Source organism: Fringilla coelebs, assembly GCF_963513975.1.
Source record: "Fringilla coelebs genome assembly, chromosome: Z".
NCBI lineage: Eukaryota > Metazoa > Chordata > Aves > Passeriformes > Fringillidae > Fringilla > Fringilla coelebs.
Window position 1 is genome coordinate 11,898,944 of NC_140031.1, and position 19,777 is coordinate 11,918,720.

Consider the following 19,777-nt stretch of genomic DNA (forward strand, 5'->3'; position numbering starts at 1 on the left):
CTGTAGGACACATAAATGCATGAAGGCTCACACACCTTTAAAACAACCTGAAAGAGTAAGTAAGAAGGTACTGAGCACGTGAAACACCTTTGAAGGTTGAAATCAGGCACAGGATAGCTTAATTTATCAATTAACCTTTTAATTTTTATTACATAATGTATAAACACCACTTGGAAAAAAAAAGGCAAAGAACAACAGGTCTAGTTTAGCAGAACACAGTGTAGACTAGCATTAAATGAAAATACCATGGACTTGACTCAGCAGGTAGAAGGGGTGCAAAAATCACTGCCAGTCCATGTAGATTAAGTCAGTGTTAAACCAAGACTCAATACTGTCCTGGAATAGTGTCTACCAAGTAAGTTGTCTGTACTGCAATCCTTCATCATATAGGATCCTTAAAAAGGGTCCTACAGTTGTTTAATTAAAAAAAGGGTAACTGTTTCCTATTAATAATAGATTTCTGAATCATCCTAGTCAATTTTAAGCATTCACCAGTAAATGCTTCAACAGAACTGCAATTAAATACAGACAAAACCAGTAGAGGCCACTCATGAGTAGGTGAGGCTTCCATTTTGCTAAGTTAGGAATTCAACTGAAAATTTACTAAGTCCTAATCTAGATCATACTCTGGGGCTGTAGGGCCTGAAAACATTACCTTTTAGTTTTGATGTTCATAATAAGGAATAACAGGCATGTTTAAGAGGTATGCTTACTGATCTGACTAACCAGTCTCCATTAAAACTTTACAGCATACAATTGTCTAAATAAGCAGTTGTTGGGACTTCTGGCATAGATTTGCTGTGCACATGTTCAATACCTAAATCTAATCCAAGAGTGGTAAGAGTCCTAGGAAGGAATAAGTTAGTTAATGGCATTGGTGGGCTTGAGGATTTTTTGGATCCTAACAGCATATTGACTAGTGTACATGACAGAGGCACATAAACAATCCCTAACTGGTTACAGACGGATTGAGAATAACTGGAACATCCTAGTCGGTGTGCACACAACTTTTAGAAAGATTAGTCTTTTGTGTACCTTTAGTACCTCGTACGTTTGTACGTTTGTCTTTACCTTTAGACAAGCTTTGCACATAATTTAAGACAGTCAGAGCTTTATTCTGATAGTTCCTGAACTTACCAACTTTGGAAAGTGTATTTGGCTACTTTGCTTTTCCCCTCTGAGTCTACAGTCAAAGCAACCAGACAGTGTAAATAACTCTGCAGCACACTTAGAAGGTGAAATGTACACAGTGATAGCTTATTCCGACATCTCCATCAATTTCACATTTTCCTAGAACTGAATGATCTGGTCAAATCAATATCCTCTAAATTATGTTTTAAGTTCTATTCACTCTTAAGTCCAGAAGGAAAAAACCTTTTGTCTGTTTCCTTCACCAATAAAGAGCAGTTTACATTTTGCAAGTGGCAATAAATACACTGATTGATTGGCCACGTTGGAGAACATTTCCATTAGACCTGAGAACATCTGTTTCAGAAGTCTCTTCATTCAAGTTTTAAGAAAACTCACTCTTGGAAACCAATCTGTAGTAGATAAAACATTCCATTTTCAAGTCATGTAGCAGAAGAGTTCCTGCTGTAGAATATTTTTTTCCCAAATTCTGCCTCATCTATGCAATTATAAGCACAGATTTCAAAAGGCAGTCACAGTTCACAGTTTCTCTAAAAGACTTTACAGGTCACTTGCTCTTCTTAAATCAGAGCTTTTTTTTTCTTTCTATTATCAACTTGATTACCTAACATGAGCAGAGACGTGAAATTAATTTGTTGTCATTTACATATCACTGGAATTCAGCATAGGAGTGGAAATGTAAATTTTCTGGAGAAGGTAAAAACATGCTGGGAAAACTGGAAGACATAGGTATTAGCTTGGGCTCCAACTCCTAATACCCAGCATATCTCATTCTTCTTTAAATATAAGAAATTCAAAAGCTAAAATTCAAAACATTCAACTTAATAAGGCCAAATCTTATGATAGCCACTTACACACACTAGTGTTCTGATAATCTGCTTGCCAGTTAATCCATTCAGTGAAGGAATATATCCTACTACAACATGATTTCTATAATTTGTATACTCTTCATGAAGGGCTCAAGAAAACCTTTGGGTTTCAAGTCCCTATCTAGCCAAACAGGAAAACTAAAAGCTACCTCATTTAAGATGTACTAAACTAGACTTATACTCTGGATGTAAGTCTACAAAGTAGAAAAAATACTGGAAGAACAAAAAAAAATTGCCACAAGTTGTATGAAACTACAAAGTTGTACAATTTTTGAAAAGCATACAAAAGATTTGTATTTTCATTTCTTTTACATCAACATCATGGTTTACCAAAATCTATATATCCTTGCATCAAATTGCTAATTTGACAGTCAACTCTTCTACAAAAGTGTATGTATGAAGTATTTAGTTTTATCAGTCCCAGACTGTTACTAAAAAACTGTACATCTGAATATTTAATGCTACTGACTTAATACTTGAACCCATTTACCTGTGTTTTCATGTGTGCATTACAAGTTAAAATGTCAATTTTCACTGAAGTTAGAGGTAACACTTCAGACATTTACACTAGACGCAAAAAAAGCTTAAATATCAGGCTAATGATTCCCCAACCCAAAGGAATGAAAAGCATTTCAAGCTTCCTCCAAATGCTCTTGCATTCGAAAAGGCCAACTTCCAATATAATGCAGCATTGTGATATCCCCATGGTTTCCCTCTATGGATCCATAAATGTTTCAGCAAAAGACATCAGGGTCCTTCATTCTTCCAGAAGAACAGTGCACAGTGAATCCGCTGTGTCAATCAATATTGAAGCTATTGCCCCATCATTGAACTCAAAAGATGTTCCTCCATCTACAACCATACAAGCATCCCAACAACGGGAACGGACACAGACTCTGCAAAAACCCAACAAGTAAGTTATCACAAAACAGTTAAAAAATTGAAGTATTTCACACAAGCACTTAACAATAAAACTGGTTCTGGGACATTCTTTTGCTTGGGTCACTAAATGCTTAACCTCCACTTAGCATGGTACTAAGCACTAGAAGCCCCCAAGTTAGCAGTGCTTTGTATGGACTTGGAAAGAGTCCAGAGAGGACTGAAGGACTTGGTCAATGCTCCTAGAGTCTGAGCACAGCCTGTAATATAACACTTGGTGCTGAAACTGAATCTTAGTTGTAATTTTCAAAGAAAGCTACTGATGATCCCATTTACTTAAACTTCACAGAAAACTTCACAATTAATTTAAGATTCTAATATGTGGTCTTCAGGTTATGTGAAATATGTATTTTCAAGTAGCAATGCTTAAGGTTCAAATAATTTGGACATTAACGTAATCTTTTGTTACATTAATCATTCACAGAGAAGAAAAGTAATTACAAACACAAAGCTGAAGGTCAGGATGCTTGCCAGGCAACTTCAAGAACTGCAGCATTTTATTGTCAAGACATAAATATGTCAGACTCTAATAATAAAGTTAAAAAGTTTAAATCTAATTTTACAAAATTTAAGGCATCTCTTTTAGAGCTGGACAAGACAGAATAAAGAATTTTGCTCAGAGCTCCTTTAAACATTTGTTCTGATATAAAAGGTTGAATTGACAGTTACTTACAATTGAAATACTGTATTGCTTTCAATAGTTTGTATGTTATTGTTTGTATGTTCAGTTCTTTTGATCATTTAACTAACTGCTGTACGCGTTTAATTATGGCAAGCTCCACATATCATAAAATCATTTCTATTGGGAAAGACAAATAAGATCATTGAGCTCAACCATTAAACAAGCACTACCAAGCCCACCACTATGTCCCTAAGTGCCATGCCTACATGTCTTTTAACAACCTTCAGGGATGAAAATTCCACCACTTCCACAGGCAGCCTGTTCCACTGCTTTATAACCCTTTCCATGACAATAATTTTCCTAATATTCAATTTAAAACTCCACTGGCACAAGTGCCCTAAGTTAAAATGATGAATTAGCAAATAATTCAGTTTGAAAATGCATTTAGTCCCACCTTCTGCTCAAAGCAAGCCTTTAAAGATGGGTTAGGTTGCTTAATGCCTTGCCCAGGCAAGTTTTAAGTATCTCCAAGAATAGTGCTAAGACAATCTATAGAGACAGCCTGGTCAACTGCCTGACTATTCTCACTGTGAAATACTTTTTTTTTTTTTTTTTAAATCAGAATCTTACATCCTATAATCATGGCTGTTGCATTATACTCTGCTCTGAAAAGTGTTTAACTCAAGCCTCCTCTGTAACCATCCTTTGGTAGCTGAAGACAGCAACTGGATTCCCCCTTGTCTTGTCTCCTCCAGGCTAAAGGAAAGCACTGTTTGAGTCTTTCCTTTATAAACCACTCGTTCCAACCCCCTTATCCTCCCAGTGGCCCTTTCCTGAATTCATTTCAGTCTCTCACTGCCTGTGTCTCATACTGAGGGAAATGGCACATATCCAAAACTGGGCACAGTGAGATTCTTTTATTTTGTAAGATTGTGCAGGGATCAAACATTAAAAAGCCGTAACACAACTACAAAACATTTTCATCCTGCTGTTACAAGAACAATACTCAAGCCATTCAAAGCACAAACTGGATGTTGAAACACTTCAAGGGAAAGTCCTGGATTGCTCAGACATTGACAGATATACTGAACGAAGTAACTCTGCTATTGCAGCCAACACTTACTTTGAAGAGAAGCCACGCTGACGGCTACTTGAGAAAACTCTGTTTACAATAGGCTCTCGAACACTGAAAAACATCTTTGGTTCCTCTGGACTGTAGAGCAGAGACTCATTGTAATCATTTGTTACTGTAAGCAGAGGAGTCAGCCATTAGTTTTTCCAGAGAAAATTATTTACTCTCAAAAACACACATTCCTTCAGGGAAGAGTGGCTTCTCTATCAAGAGGGACCATCAAGTCTTGACAGATGTTTAATAGTCTTTACATGCAAAAAAATTTACTTTAAGGGAAAATTCCTTTCAGTTCTACTGCATGATGCACACTCAATAGCTCTCTTCTGGTGATTAAATATTAACTGTTTCAAATTTTAGGAGAACTGACATTCTCCTGAAGAGGCTAATTTAGACAGAAGTCTAACTAAGAACTTTCATTTCAATTAAGACATTGTTTGTCAACTGTGCCTAATTAATGTCTGTAAGAAAGACTACTACTGCCAAGAGCGTTAAAACACTGAAAGGTAAGTAGTACAGAATATAAACAAAATTAATTGGCCAAAGATACTTTAAAAAAAAATCTTGCCTTTTTCACTAACCTTTCTGCACCAGCTCTGTGTTCAATGGCATATTCAAACTTCCATGCTTTTTCGCTGTTGAGCCGAGAGAAAGAGCCCCAGTTAGACAGATGTATCTATACAGAACTTGGCTAGTAATGCCACATTGCTCACTCACCGATCTTAAGGATCTCTTCAATAGCTTGATGTGCAACCTTGTTAATATTATACGACCTAGACAGAGAAGAAGTCTTGTTTGCTAAGCAGTACAACTTAGGAAAAAACCTTTCACACTGATGAAAAACTAAATTCAACATTTGGGGAGGAAAAAGATTGCTGTTAAGTGTGAGCTCATAACAGTTAATTAAAAAAAAAAAAGTCTTAAATCAACTCTTGCTTTGGCATCTACCTGTGGCCTTGTAAACCTTAAAAATTCATTAAGTGAAGTCTTCAGGAAAGAAGAGCATGGGTGTAGTCTGCTTGTCAATAATCCCCCTGCCTTAAAACCCCAATAACTGCTGCATTAAGTCTGCATTAAAAAACTGAAGCTCTAGAGATTGTGTTCTTACCCTGTCTATCCAACCCTTGCTAATTGATTTATTCCCTTAGTTCTCATCTATGAACCCAACACTTCTTTACAAATATTTTACCTCTTTATTTATACCCTAAGGTGTGGTCTTGAATCTCGCAAGAACTGGTGTATATAAAAAATAAACAGATGAGACACTTCTACATTCAACACATTTGGATGAACAAGTCAACATAGCCTCAGTCTGAACTAAGGCAAAACTCCTAAAAAAGTCTCCCTCCTCTGCCCAGACTCAAAAGGAGTAGGTGCTAACCACAGCCACTGTGCAGCAGTACCATGAAGATCTCACATGCCCAGGTCTCAATACAGCTTAAAATTCTCAGTCCAGCTCTTCTGTCGTGGCAGTAAAACACCTCAGACTGCAATACAGACCCACTACACCCTTATCTGACCCCAGGACTGCTGAGGGTGTGCCCAAGGCTCTCTTACACTTACTGCCTCCCTGCAAGCCTGAGCAGATGCTATCAAGATATCCTTTTACACAAGTTTTGGCAGCTACAGAAAACACCTGGACATTTAAATGTCTCCCAGACCCAGGAAGTCTGAAATTCCAGGAAAGCCCCTAGACAACAGGCTATGGGGGATCATTCCACTGAGGCTTGGCCTCACTTTAGAGAAGTCCAGCAACACATACAGATTACAGCAATGGAGAGAGGCAATCCTGGAGCTTGGTCCCTGGTTCTGGGCTTGCTCAGCACAAGAGTGTATAAACAAAAGAAATGTGTAAGAACAGCATTGAATTAAGACTGTACTTTCCCAAGGTACTGAACACTAGGAAAGTTTCCCTAGCAGTCTGCCAATTTCATCCTTGGCAGACTCCAGAACTAAGCTATGCTGCCTGAATACGAAATTCTGAATTACAATGAAGAGTAAAACCTAGCAACCATGGTTACAGCATGAATACTTATTTTTGAATTTCATTAAAAGCTTCTGTTTTAGTTCATCTTAGCCTACCCCACAAATCCAGTGCCTGTTGTACAACTCCAAATTATGAGCACAAATACATCTCTCACATCTCAAAACTAAATTGATTAGAACTTACATGCAGTACTGCAGCACGTTTAAAATAAAGTTTAAATATTTTATCCCCCTGATTAAGCTAACACACTTCTAGCTATTATTTCTGTGTAGATATGGCCATCTTTTTTTAAGGGGAGTATTTTGGCAAAGAGATTAAATTAAATATGAAATTAAATATGTCAATTAAATGTGAAAGAAAAAAGAGGCTTGAAAGGAGACTGGACAGTAGATGTGCCAGAGACATTTAACACTGCATTTAATACATGTTTTCCCGTTCTTCTTAGAGCTTAGATTTTTATAAGTTTTCTGGTCTACATCATCTAAGCATTTTAATTTTAGACAACAAGAGTAGTTCATAGATCACTTCAGCATGCTCCCTGCAAGTCACAGCAGAATCTCTTTCCCTCACCACTCCCAACCACTCATCCTCACATGTGGCATGCCACATTTTTCACTGAAATGACTTTTAAGACAAACTTCTGTCTCAGTGCCACAGCTCCTCACCCTTTCAGGCTTCCCTCAATACCCACAAGTAATGAGTGCCCTGCTCATCTCATACATCTGGAACAGCTCTGAGCCATACTGACAGTGACAGTATTAGACTGACTTACCCACAGCCCAACAGAGTCTCAGTAAGGAGAAAATGCATATGCCAAAATAGGTTCATCTAGCTTATCTGAAATGGTATTTTCTGTCAAAGCAGCAACATGTACTCACCATGCTTTTGATCCTGTTCCAGTACACACATTAAGCCCTGAACTCTTCTGTTTCTCCCAAGGACCATCATCAACTGATATTTCATAATAGGAGGCCCTATGAAGCGAGAATTTAAAACTGGGTTTGCAGGACTTAAAGTTCTCCCTGAATAAGACAGAACACACAGCCTTATCAGGCACATTACAATTTAGAAGGGCTACTTTCAAATCTGGATCACAATTTCACAGACTTTGTACAGTGTTTCCCATTTGACAGCAACTTCTGATTAACTATTTTATAGTAGTTTTTATAATGGAATAAACTGATTTCTAGCATGAACTTTTTCTGCAGTCACTTCTCACGTTAATTTATGCACAAAACCACCTCTGTGGCTCATCTGTAGGGCTTGCTGGACTTACAAATAAAACTGTATATAATTACCTTCCTTGCATACCTGTTGCACAAAACCTGTGTTTATGCTGTGATTTGGTCTCATTAAATTATGTCAAGGAACACTAAACGTTTCAACAATAAGTAATAGCATGATTGAACCTGAATTCTTGATCACTTCAGTAATTGAAAATCCAATTCTTCATTAATAGGTTTACACAAACAGCAGGCTTACATTTCTCTCCAGGGCAAATTATTCCTAAAACTCAAAAGTACTAGGTCTTGATGTACAATCATCTTCTGTGTGTTACTGTTCATCTGTCAGGGGATTCCTAGTGTTAGACCTAGAGACCAAAGTTTCTCTCTACAAGCTTCAGAATATCCAAGAGTGTATTTACAAACTGAACTTGTTGATATTCAAAGGGCTTAATTCAAACTGTGATACAGGCTTCAGATTAATAGATATCATCTCAGAAATACCACATTTACTGTTTTATGCATGACTGAGTTTCACTTTTCTTAGTAAACAGAACTTACTGAGCTATTATTTCAGTCTAGAAACACAGCTCTTGGCTGTTTGGTGCCAAACAGTTTATACTCTCAGTAACTAAAGGCATGTTTTGTAATCACTCTTGAAAAGTTGGGGAGATTAGAGAACTGAAAATAAATTAAGAACACAAGTGCACCGCTTGATTCAGTTTAATGTAATTTTTGCAAGCTGGGTATGACAGGTTTTCTGGGGGGTTTTTTCTTCAATTTACTTGTTTTCATCACTGACATGCAGAATAAGACCTGAGAAGAAGCTCCTAAAGTGATTTTTTCTAAATAAATAGCAGACTTGTGTATTTGAAACTAACAGAAGATTCGTCTTTATGACATTTAAACCTTCAAGTGTAAGGTCCCAGTAACATACTTATTTCTAGAGATTTGTTTCTGGAGGTATTGTGTTCCTCAGTGGTTTTCAAATACACAGGAACCAAGAGAAAAATGTACTTGTGACACTTATAGCACTGGAAAACAGCTTTGTTCCTCTGTCACTGCACATTAAAGAAACTGTTTAGAATCTTGATAAAATTAGATTTGATTTAGTAGAAAGCAGGATTTGTATCTCTTTGAGATTAATTCCTTCTGCTAGTCTGAGGCTGAAGTCCAGACAAAAAACAAAGCATTCACAGAACATTTATACTGTTTGCATCAGCAGTGTCCCAGGCACTGTACACACACAAGCTGTTAAACTCTAAAGTGGCTTTTCTGTTGTTTTTGTTTGTTTGTTTGGTTTTTTTAAGATAATAAAGTGAAAACAGATATAAAGTACAAGTAAAAGTTTGGTCAAATCCTGACTAAGGATCATGTCTTTTACAGCAGCCCCAGTCATATTCCCCATGTCCTTCTTACTGTTTGGCTGCATAGATCTTGAAGACAGAAATGACAGCCAAATGTGCCTGGATAAGGCAGTACCATGATTTGATACAAACCAGTTCTTCAACAAAGGAAATAACTATATTCTGTCAATAACAGGGTTTCTGCCAAAAGCAGAAAAAAACCCTTTGTGTCTAATGACAGAAAGGCAGAAAAGGAAGTGATGATAAAAGGTATTTCTGCTTGGTCATGCTAAAAGCTTATGAAAAAATATTTAAGAAGATATGCAGGAGACTAGGCAGTCAAGGGCTGATATTTAAGTCATCAATAAAAGGGAAAGAAAAAAGTCAGGAACAATGAAAGAATAACCAGAGACGAGGCAGAAAACCAAAAATCAACATTACTGCACTTACCTTTGAAAATACACTTTGTATTTTCAGCAATAATGCAATCAGTGTTAAATATTTATAGAATAGAAGGGAAATTTGACAGTAAAATCTCATTACCGATTGTCCATTGCTATGTCATAAAAAGAAATTAAGTCAATTGTGCCTTGCTGTAACAAGAAACAATTATACATACCTGGATGAAAGAGATTCCCCAATGAAGACTTCATTGAGTGCTCTCACTGGTAAAAGATGTGGGCCAGAAATATCAGATCCTGCAGATAGCAAATATAAAAGTTTTGAAACATGGATTTAAAACACAAGTTTTCAAAAACCATTCACAATTCACTGGAAGACAGATTCTGCTGCCTGGGTTTGTTTTCTAGACCTAATGCTTCTTTTTCTTCAAGGACTCATTTTTTCACTGATTTACTCTGTGGCCAGTCAATGTCCTTTACTGGAGACAATAAATATTTAAACCAAGGTCAGCAATGACGCTTAAGTTCAGACCCCTAAAGGTCACAGGCAATTAGGCAGAATGAAGTCTTCTGTCAGTCACACTTCCAGCCAAGTTAAATTCACTGGCAGTGACTTAACAGACATTTCTGATGAAGTTCAGAGAATTAGATGTCACACCACAAGGTAATTAAAGGGGATTAACAAGTTGTTCATGTTGACAAGGACTTCTTAGTGAGCAAATGCAGAACTGGACACAGGTTTGGCACAGAACCATGCATCTTTCAACTCACCATAAAGAAAACAGCTGAAGGTGTTTAAGAATTATCTACATACAGACTCTCACATTTAGTATTTTATTTGCTTATTTGCTGGTCCAAGACCAGCTTTTACAACTCTCAATTAACCTAACTTAAAAGTTAGCACGTGCACACAAACACACAAATGCTCAAATACTTACAGCAACTCTAAGAGACAGCATTTTAAAAAAGATCAGGTATTTTGACAGCAGATATTTCAAATATTAAAACTTTTACAAATCCTTATCTTCTATTCCAAGTTATCATAGCAAAGTGATTATATTCTTGTCAGATTTTCACCTACTTTGATCCTGGAATCTTTCATTTATGTGAGCCCTGCTGTGTTGCTCTTGGCTTAGCTGCTGTTCATGTAAATCCACTGGGGTTGTGTTAATCCCAGTTCCTTCAAGATACAGTCGGATTCTTTGCCGCCACTGCCACCTAATAGAGACAAAAGAAGTCAGTATGAAATATTCATTACAAAATTAGAGAGGATCTGAGAGTCTCCACTCTCAAAGCAGGACATCTTAAGAGTAGGAGCTAAATATATTCAAAGTCATATTTCAAGTTTTATAGCTTCTACTATAATTTCTGAATTTAGAAAGTTAATAATATGTGATAGTAAATTCTTTACATTTACCAATTTGCTACCTAATATTTTTTGCATGTGTAAAATAAGAGGACACTGGCCAAAAGCCTACAAAAATTGCATGTAACAAGCTCTCCTCTTGAGGCATGTGAATGAGTGACAGATACAATGCTTTTAGGAATAAAGAACTCTCAAGAATTTACACAGAAATACATGCTGTATATTTGACATCTTTTGTTTGTATTTGACACATCCAGAAAAGCAGCTCTATGCATCCCCTTATATATAAAAGGCCCCAGGTATCCTCTCATTTTAACAATCCCTCATGGCCTAGGAATTTAGGGTGCTTAAGAAGAATTCATTTGAAGCAAGAGATGGATATAAAAGCCATGTTACAACATTCCAATTTTTTTATTTTTCCCTAGAGATATAAATTCCTTTTCCTCTTACAACCTAAGATATTTCATAAAACAAAATAGCAATAGTTTTGACTAAGAAAGCAAATCACAAGAGTGTTATGAACACATCTTTTCCCTTTTCATACTGTCAATATCCAGGAGACATTAACCAGTTTCTCCTAAAATTACAAGAGACTTAAGCTTTATATGAATATATTGCTAGTTTTTCCTCTAGTCATCTTTATGGAGTCTCATTTACACATCCTATCTGCCCTTAAATTCTAAGTATTTTAGGTAGTCAGGCAGAAAGCATGCAGTGAGTATCACTATACTGGCCTCCTTACAATGGTCCTGCTTAGAACATTTCACATCCCCCACAAAATTAGAAAATGGGACTGTACTCCTATTAATACCCCTATTCTGAAAACCTGGTACAGCACTGACCACCAAGATAAAAACCGTGGGTAATATGATATAGTTTGTCCTTTACAAATCAATAAGGCTGGTTGTCTCATGGATTACAAGGTCCATGTAAACATAGATTTTTGCACTGACTGATACATCATGGATAAGGGGAAAAAGCCTATTGCCCTTTTCCAGTTTCTGGCAACACACCATCCACTACAACTCCAAGATACCAGAAGACCTTCCAGACAAGGAATCAGTTACACACCTATTCCAAAGTTTACTTAGGGCCAAACAAATCTAAGAACTCTCAAATGAAACACCTGCTCACATCCTTGCTTAAGAACAAATTATTTTATTATCTCCTATTTATTATCTCCTATTATTTCAGGAAAATAATTAGAGAAATCCTTTCTGTTTTGCTCTGGAGAGGTTTCAGCTCCATAATGAGCAGCAACAGGAATGACAGCAACAAAAATATATCTTTGTTTCCAACAAAACATCAAAATTGTCGAATGTCAAGAGAGGTTATCTGAATAAGCACTACAAGTTTTACTTAAGCAAATTAGAATGATGGAGACTAAAAAGCTTCTGTTTTCTAAACCTTAGAATATGTCAATAGAAAGCACCTGTTCCTTTAGCAATAAATATTGAAATTCTTCAGTTATTTTTCCTGGCAATTGTATTACTTTAATTTCAGAACTATTCTATGGCACAAATACAGTTACACTTCAAGTTACAAATCAAATATGCTTCCAGTATAAACAAAAATCAATTGCTATATACTTTCACATGAGTGACTGATTTCTGGTTTTGATAGTCTTTTGATAGTTTTTTGTTAGTCTTTTGATAGTTTTTTGTTGTTTTCGGATTTCTGAGTTTGATAGTCTGTCATCACAAAAATATTCTGTAAAGTTATTATACCACAGAACAGTGTCTCTTCTTAAGTAGTTATTAAAAAAACCTCTTCTCTAGTCTGTCCTTTAAAATTCTTGCATCTTTTTAAATCAAGTGAGATTATTCTATTTTAAGAATATTTAGTACTGGAAGCATCAAGCTATATTCAGCATGAAGAAATGTTTGGCTTACACTAACTTGTCAGCAAAATTTAAGCTACTTTATCTCATCACCAAAACCCCAGATGCAACACACTGACCATTTCCTAACTGTGTTTCATTAGCTTCTATTCTTATGGCCATCACTGTACTACATGTTTTTGAGTACTTGTCCTAGAGTGACTTTACGATATTTGTATCCCTAGTTGTCTGCTCCAGTTAATATCCAGTTTATGCTGGATATTAAGTTCTGCACCTCTAAGACAGGTTCCAAGAGCAGAGGGGAGAGAAGAAGCGTGTGGTTTGTCTGCAGACACTGCACTCCCTCTCCTGCACTCCTGCCCACAGACTGCATTGTCCGCAGCACGGACAGACAGCAGGACAGAGCTCTCCTTTGCTTTTAGTCAGCTTTTAGCTGGCTTAGGCAGAGAAGTTGCCTGGACCGTGGCTTTTCCTTTTCTTGGAACTGAGGGGCCCTGCTCTGGACTGAACACCCAGAAGGGCACCAGGAGCTCACAGCTGTGACCCAGCGGGGCCGGGATGCTGCACTCAGCACCGGAGGGACGGGTAAGAGACTGAGCGAGCTGAGCTACAGCCCTGACAAGGACTCTCTCTGATCTGCTGTCTCTTCAGAGAGTGAGAGGTTACATTGTTTAATGCTTTCATTTTATCATGTTTGGAGTACTTTGCCTGTTAAATAAACAGTTTTTTCCACTTTTCTTGAAAGAGATTTTTCTTTCCAAACCATCTGAGTCTGGATTTTTCTTTCCAAAGTCCCTGGGACGTGCAGCTTGAGTTTGCTTTCTAGATGCTTTCACTTCAAAAGTTTCTTCAAAAATTTGCTCTAAACCAGGACAGTCCTAAAATACATAAACCAATATACCCCTTACAAGAATACAGTTCCTCATTTTTGAATTTGCTAAGTCAGAAGTGAAAGTCAATTATTGCAGGTCATCCCAGAAGACTTTTTTCTGGAACTGGCAGTTTTAGTCAGTTTTAGTCTCCCTCTTGACCAAAAAACTAATTTTTCAACATTATAAACAACTACACAGAATTCACAATTTGAGTCATTAAGATTTTACTAAGCTTCAGTTGCTTCTTAGGAATTGCACATGATTAGATGTTTCCCAATTCCTCTATGTTTTTGAAACCAAAGATCAGTGAATCCTACCTGAACTCACCACGATAAAGCTTCTGTAGTGCTTCAGGAAATGAGTAGGTGTATTTCACAGGCAAGCACAGGTGGCCTTCTGATCTGGTAGCAAAAAATTACAATGAAAATTATAGTATTACTGTTCAGATTTGGTACCTTTGGAAAACAAAACAAAACAAATCTCCCTATGTGTTACATCTAGCAAAGCTACACTTCTAAGACCTTTAAGAATCTCTACTGCTCTTGCACAGTACCACATCAGCAACAATACACTGCTCTCAGCTCCTGGAGTCTGGGTGTCTGAGACAAGCTATTTCTCCCACATTTCCCCTAAAAACTGTCTGTTCAGCTAATAATCCTGCAGGACTATGCAAGCACTAGTATAGTTCCTGTCACCATTCTAGGAAAGCAATTTAAGCTTAATAAACCGGACAGGTGAGGAAAAAAAACTTTCTCCACTTACACATAAGTTAGCAACATGAACAGCTAAGCAACACGCCTAAGAGCAAAAGAATCTCATGTCAAAACTAGAAGACTAGACACTGCTCCCTTCCATGTAATATGTGACATATTACTTCCATGACATGGAAGTCACAATTTGTGAAAATTTGAAGGCACTTGTTATTTTAACCCTACTAGTCAGGCTTGATAGCTACTCAGAGCATTTGAAAAGTTTTGGAAAAGAAGGTATTAAAGGAATTAAACATTTTGGCCTCCACTTCATGTACTAGGAATAAATTAACTGTCAAAATCAAGAAAATCAGAAATATCATAAGCAGAAATCTAAATCTGGACTTCTTAGCAGGCAGAGCCTTGGTGAATTCTAAGTTGCACTTGCCATCCATTTGAAGGTTATACCAACCAAGCAATACTAACACATTGTATCTACTGAGCTGAAAGATTGATGTCACCAGGTGGGTGCAGCTTCTGCAGAGTTTATAATAGGACAGCTATGTGCCAACAATTGTTTCAGGAGTTTTCTGTGGTATCTTATGGTTTACGTTAAGAAACAACAGCAAACTTCTTCATCAGAGCCTCTACTGGATCCACCTTCTTCACAAAAAAATTAAGGTTTTGTGTGTTCAGGCACCACACTTAGCTGCTCCCACCAAGTCCTTCTTCCTAAGTTCTGTACTGCCACCTCTAGCCTCAAACTTCTGGTTAGTACTACATGTTAACTAGCTGCAAGTGCTGTTACACTGGTGTGTGAGAACATCTGTGGCACTGTAACACAGGCATGCTTGTCCAATACTACTTAATGTCCTCTCAGGTGAGACAGGATAACTCCCTGTGCAAACTTCTCCAAAAACCTAAAAGATTCCCTTGGTATCTACCACCTGCTAAAAAAACATTTAGCTGCCAAATGCTACAGGTATGCCTCATGTACCACAAAAACAGATGCACAGCATGCCTAATATTAAATAAAGCATTGCTTTCCCAAATATGTTTTTACCTTTCAGGATCAGTATTTATTCCGATGACTGGTTTAAATTTATCAAAGACCTTACTGGCTGCCAACAACATTGTACCATCACCTACAAAGAAAACAGATCAAAAATTAATGTCACTTCACTTTCTAGTACCCCAAACAGAATGTACTCCAGCATTAGCATTATGTGCATTTATCAACAACAAATCAGGCAAGCTGGACAAAAATACAATGGGACAAAAAATTACTGACATCTTATCAAATAAGAGTAGTGACAACTGAATTTGAGATAGCAAACATGACAGGAAAAAGTACAACTTATCTGACAGCTATACATGCCCAGGCAATTGAATGTGGCAAAAGCAAGCTTTAAAGGAGATTTATGGGAATTTCTGTACATTTATCAGCAAGTAAGAGAAATGTTTTAGCAAAAGTAATTTTAGAAAGTATTGCTATACAAAGCCACAGGAGACAGGAAACAAAACCAAATGTTACTGTGAGTCACATAAAAACAATGACTTTAGCTTCACCCCAGTTATCCTTCTAAAAGACAATTTAAAGGTCTTATTTGGTCCCAAATAGGCACACTTGGAAAAGATGTCTTGGATAAGTAGAAATCTTGGAATTAGAAATCCTTAAATGTACTGGTTTCTCCAGATATTGGTATTTTTTCCTGTCTGTTAGAAAGAAAACTATAACCTCATTCAGTCTTTGCAAGAAGATACAAGCTCTGAACAGCATGAAGACATAAAGCTCTGAAAACCTCAGATGATCTATTATTACTTCCCAGCTGCTTGCCTCAACCATGAAATATTTTGCCAAAGGCAAACTGGCACTTTGGGGAAGTTCTTTGAAATCCTCAAGAGTGTGACAGGATGCTCCCTTTCTACCCATTCTTCATGGGGCAAACTGGACTAGTGGAAAGAGAGAAAGCTGTGGTCAAGCCTATTTGCCACAGATGAGTAACACTACGTCAGAGCCCAGCAACACAAGGCTGTATTTGCAGCATATCCCAAAAAATAACACTGAATGAACTGCTGCAATCCAATATTAAAGATAAACAATCAGGTTAATTGCTCTGTTGGTTCATCTGGAAAACACTGATCAGTGGCACAAGATGCTCAGAAGCTGCAGACTTTTTACCTGTACCATCCAACTTGATACGCCAGTCACTGGATTAAGTGTGAAAGCAAGAAAGACAGTTTGAGCAAGGGGACCATGAGGAAGTATGTTAGTCTACACCTCACATCCCAAAAAAACAACGAGTAGGTTTTAGTGCTACATAAAATTACATGACATCAAGAATTTTATCCTCTTTAGTTGAAAACTATAGTAAATTCCACAGTTTATATTGTTTCACACATGAAAAACCTTTCCATGGCCATGCACGGGGGTTCACTACCACAGGCTACAATTTTAGATACTAGAGGTAGACAAGGTGGTCATAATCACTACTTTTTGTCAGATTTTCTGACAATTAGATTAGCAATTTGTTTTCAGAATGTGCATTATTTCCTGTTCCTTCAAACACTGCCAAGTATTTTTGAGAAACATATCTGTGAAAACACACTGAAACAAATACTTCTCTTCCATAAAGTCATACCTCCTGCTGATATAACAGCATCAGCCCACCGAACTGTCTCTTCATTATACTCTCGACGCTTAACAAGACGAACTTCTATCCTTTCGTTCCTGTAAAGTTCAGAAAAATCTGAATTCTGTCATGTATTGTTCCTTGTCACAGCCGTCCGAAAAGTTGTCATGCAGCTAAGGAGTAACTGCAGTCATATTTGGCTTAAAAACACTTGACACACAAACCCTGTACCACTTTCTGGTTCATTTTCAAGACGAGAATAGAACACGCTAGTCAACTGAACTGAGCCAGTTCACATGACACTTCTTTCAGGAATTACGGCTCATCTGCACCCATCTTTTTTCAGTACTCTATTTTATTAGCATTTGTAACACAAGGCTTCCTTTTGTTTCACACGATCCACAGATATTTGCACTGTGTCTGAAATCCTCACATCCATACATTCTTACCGTAAGCTGTCCACAACATGCTCCACATTTTTTGTATGAATACGATGCCGTTCCAGCAAACCAGCATAGTTAGATCCTTTCAAGGCAAGCTGCAAGACACAAATGGCTTTTGTAGAAGTTAAGTACAGTAAGTGCTCTCAAGCAACACAAACAGAAGCTATAAAAAAACATTATTTTCTCTCAGCAGAGTTATTTCCTCTCAGCAGAGATTCTTATAAGCCTTCCATTAATTACATTTCTATACACACAGCAGTCAGGTTATATTGACTAGCTCATTAAGTTCATTAAGTGAATCAAATGGCCACAGAAGTCAAGAATCATGGACTACACAAATATGCAAACAAGCAAACTACATTAACTTCCAGGCAACTTCAGACACTTTGCTCCTCCTGAATCTGCCAACTGATTTAAAGTGTACATGAATCCATACAGTTATACTAACTATACTTCTGCCATGGGCTGAAACACCCAGTTAGCTCAAAATTGTGCTGTAGAGAAGACAGACAACAAAAAAAAAGCAACAGGAATGACAATTAAGGAAACCGAGCCTGAAACACCTCCAGCATTACCCTTCAAATTGTATTTGAGCTCAAATGGAAGACTGCCAAGTGCTGACAAAGGTGACATTTTCTCTGCATCAAAAAAAGCTTAAGGGCAATCTACCTAATACCTTTGATACTGTTCCCTGGATTTTACACCACATTTGTCAAACAAGTTGATAACAATAACAAGACAAAACGTGTAGGCACATTCTAGTCTCATCCTTCCTGGGAACTGGAGAATTTGAATACTTAATTAATCTCAACACACTCTTCAGACCAGGGAAACATTTTGCAGTTTATATAGATACAGTCATAAGCAAGCCAGAGAGATTACTGACTTGTTGCAGATTAGTTTTGCAACAAGTTTTCCTGCGAGTAATTCAGTCACCATATGTTCCTTATCTTATTTAGCAGGGGGGGCCTCATCTAGGGCTGATACTGCCAAATATGTGTGTGCGTAGAGATAAAGAAAGTGAAAGAAAGAGGGTGCAAAGGATGTTAAGCAAAAGGAGTCTATAAATACATTCGTAGTGAAAGTGAACCTGCTTTGAGCAGCAGGCTCCTGATGCTCCTTCTAGACAGAATTAATCTACAATTATACTGCCACTGCTTCCTTTTCCCTGAACAGTTAAAACCAATTTATCAGCAGAGAAACAGAACTTCTCCTAGAGTTTGTCCAGAGGAATTCATCTGTGCCAGAAGCTCTAAACAGCTACTTCCAGCAATTTATTCAAGTGCCTTTATTCAAAGTTTTATACCATTCCAAGAGAAAGTGGTGCCAGACAGCCTTGTCTAATCCCATTTTCAAAGACTTCTCAACTCCAGAGAGAAGTGGAGAGGACTGTCAGGATATGACAGTTGAAGTCAACCACAATCCAATACCCAGGAAATGAAATCTTTATTCATCTGACACCCATTCATGTCAAGAAATCCAACCATGAGCTAAGCACGTGACTCAGCACCAAAGTAGTCACAGACAAGGATGTAATTGGCTACTCTGGAACTGCATTGCTGTTCCGCTTAGCGTATTTACAATTAGCAATTAATTTGCAGGAACAAGATCTTCAGGTGGTCTTAGAGCTGGGATCAGGAAACCACTTCCAACAGACTCACAGACTGCCTGGATGTATCAACAGCACTAAAGGAAGACAGTGGGAGCAGCTGCCTGCCAGCTATGCATGATCACACACAGATGAGTGGATGATCAGAAAACATCCAGATAAATATTGCAGGTTTTTCCAAAGCTTGTTTGCATTGGTTTACTGGGATACTGGGTGTTATGTCCCATTAATTGCCTCAAATATTTAAATCCTTTGTTTCTACTCCTGAGCTACACCTGTGCACCCCAGACATCTCTTGGTCTTGCAGAGTCCATGGTGTTGCACTGGAAACTTGAATGATGCCCCTGTGGGCTCTGGGGAGTGAAAGATTACACAGGGCTAAGCTAGTTACAGCACAGCCCATTGCCAGGTCTGCTGTCAGCCTCCCATCATCCACTTGGAGGGGAAAGGAAAAGGTAGAAAGGAAAAGAGGTGTTTCCCTCCCATAGAGATCTGCTGCTGAGCAGCATAGGTCTAATTTGCTTGAAGAATTTCCAATTGCACATTCAAAGCACAAATTCATCTTGCCTTACCACAAGAACAAGAAATCCACAATCAATTTCCAAAAAAAAAATTACTAAAATCAGGGTTCCTCTAGAATTATCTGCAGCAAATGAAACA

General features: G+C 37.6%; 1 protein-coding gene across 2 annotated transcripts in view; it reads right to left on the minus strand.

Annotated features, from left to right (window-relative positions):
* Nucleotides 1-133: 133 nt before the first annotated feature.
* NADK2 (NAD kinase 2, mitochondrial) overlaps nt 134-19,777 on the minus strand; it is a 32,746-nt gene continuing 13,102 nt past the window's right edge. The window contains exons 2-12 of one of the 2 annotated variants that reach the window (XM_084225521.1): nt 17,515-17,603; nt 17,075-17,163; nt 15,496-15,577; nt 14,061-14,144; nt 10,747-10,883; nt 9,884-9,962; nt 7,574-7,717; nt 5,426-5,481; nt 5,290-5,343; nt 4,703-4,826; nt 134-2,914 (exon numbers count right to left, since the gene is read on the minus strand). In XM_084225521.1, the coding sequence (XP_084081647.1) occupies nt 2,776-2,914; nt 4,703-4,826; nt 5,290-5,343; nt 5,426-5,481; nt 7,574-7,717; nt 9,884-9,962; nt 10,747-10,883; nt 14,061-14,144; nt 15,496-15,577; nt 17,075-17,163; nt 17,515-17,603 (1,077 nt within the window). In that variant the 3' untranslated portion in view covers nt 134-2,775. Of the gene's footprint in view, nt 2,915-4,702; nt 4,827-5,289; nt 5,344-5,425; nt 5,482-7,573; nt 7,718-9,883; nt 9,963-10,746; nt 10,884-14,060; nt 14,145-15,495; nt 15,578-17,074; nt 17,164-17,514; nt 17,604-19,777 lie in introns of those variants that run through there. The other variant, XM_084225522.1, reaches the window with a different exon arrangement.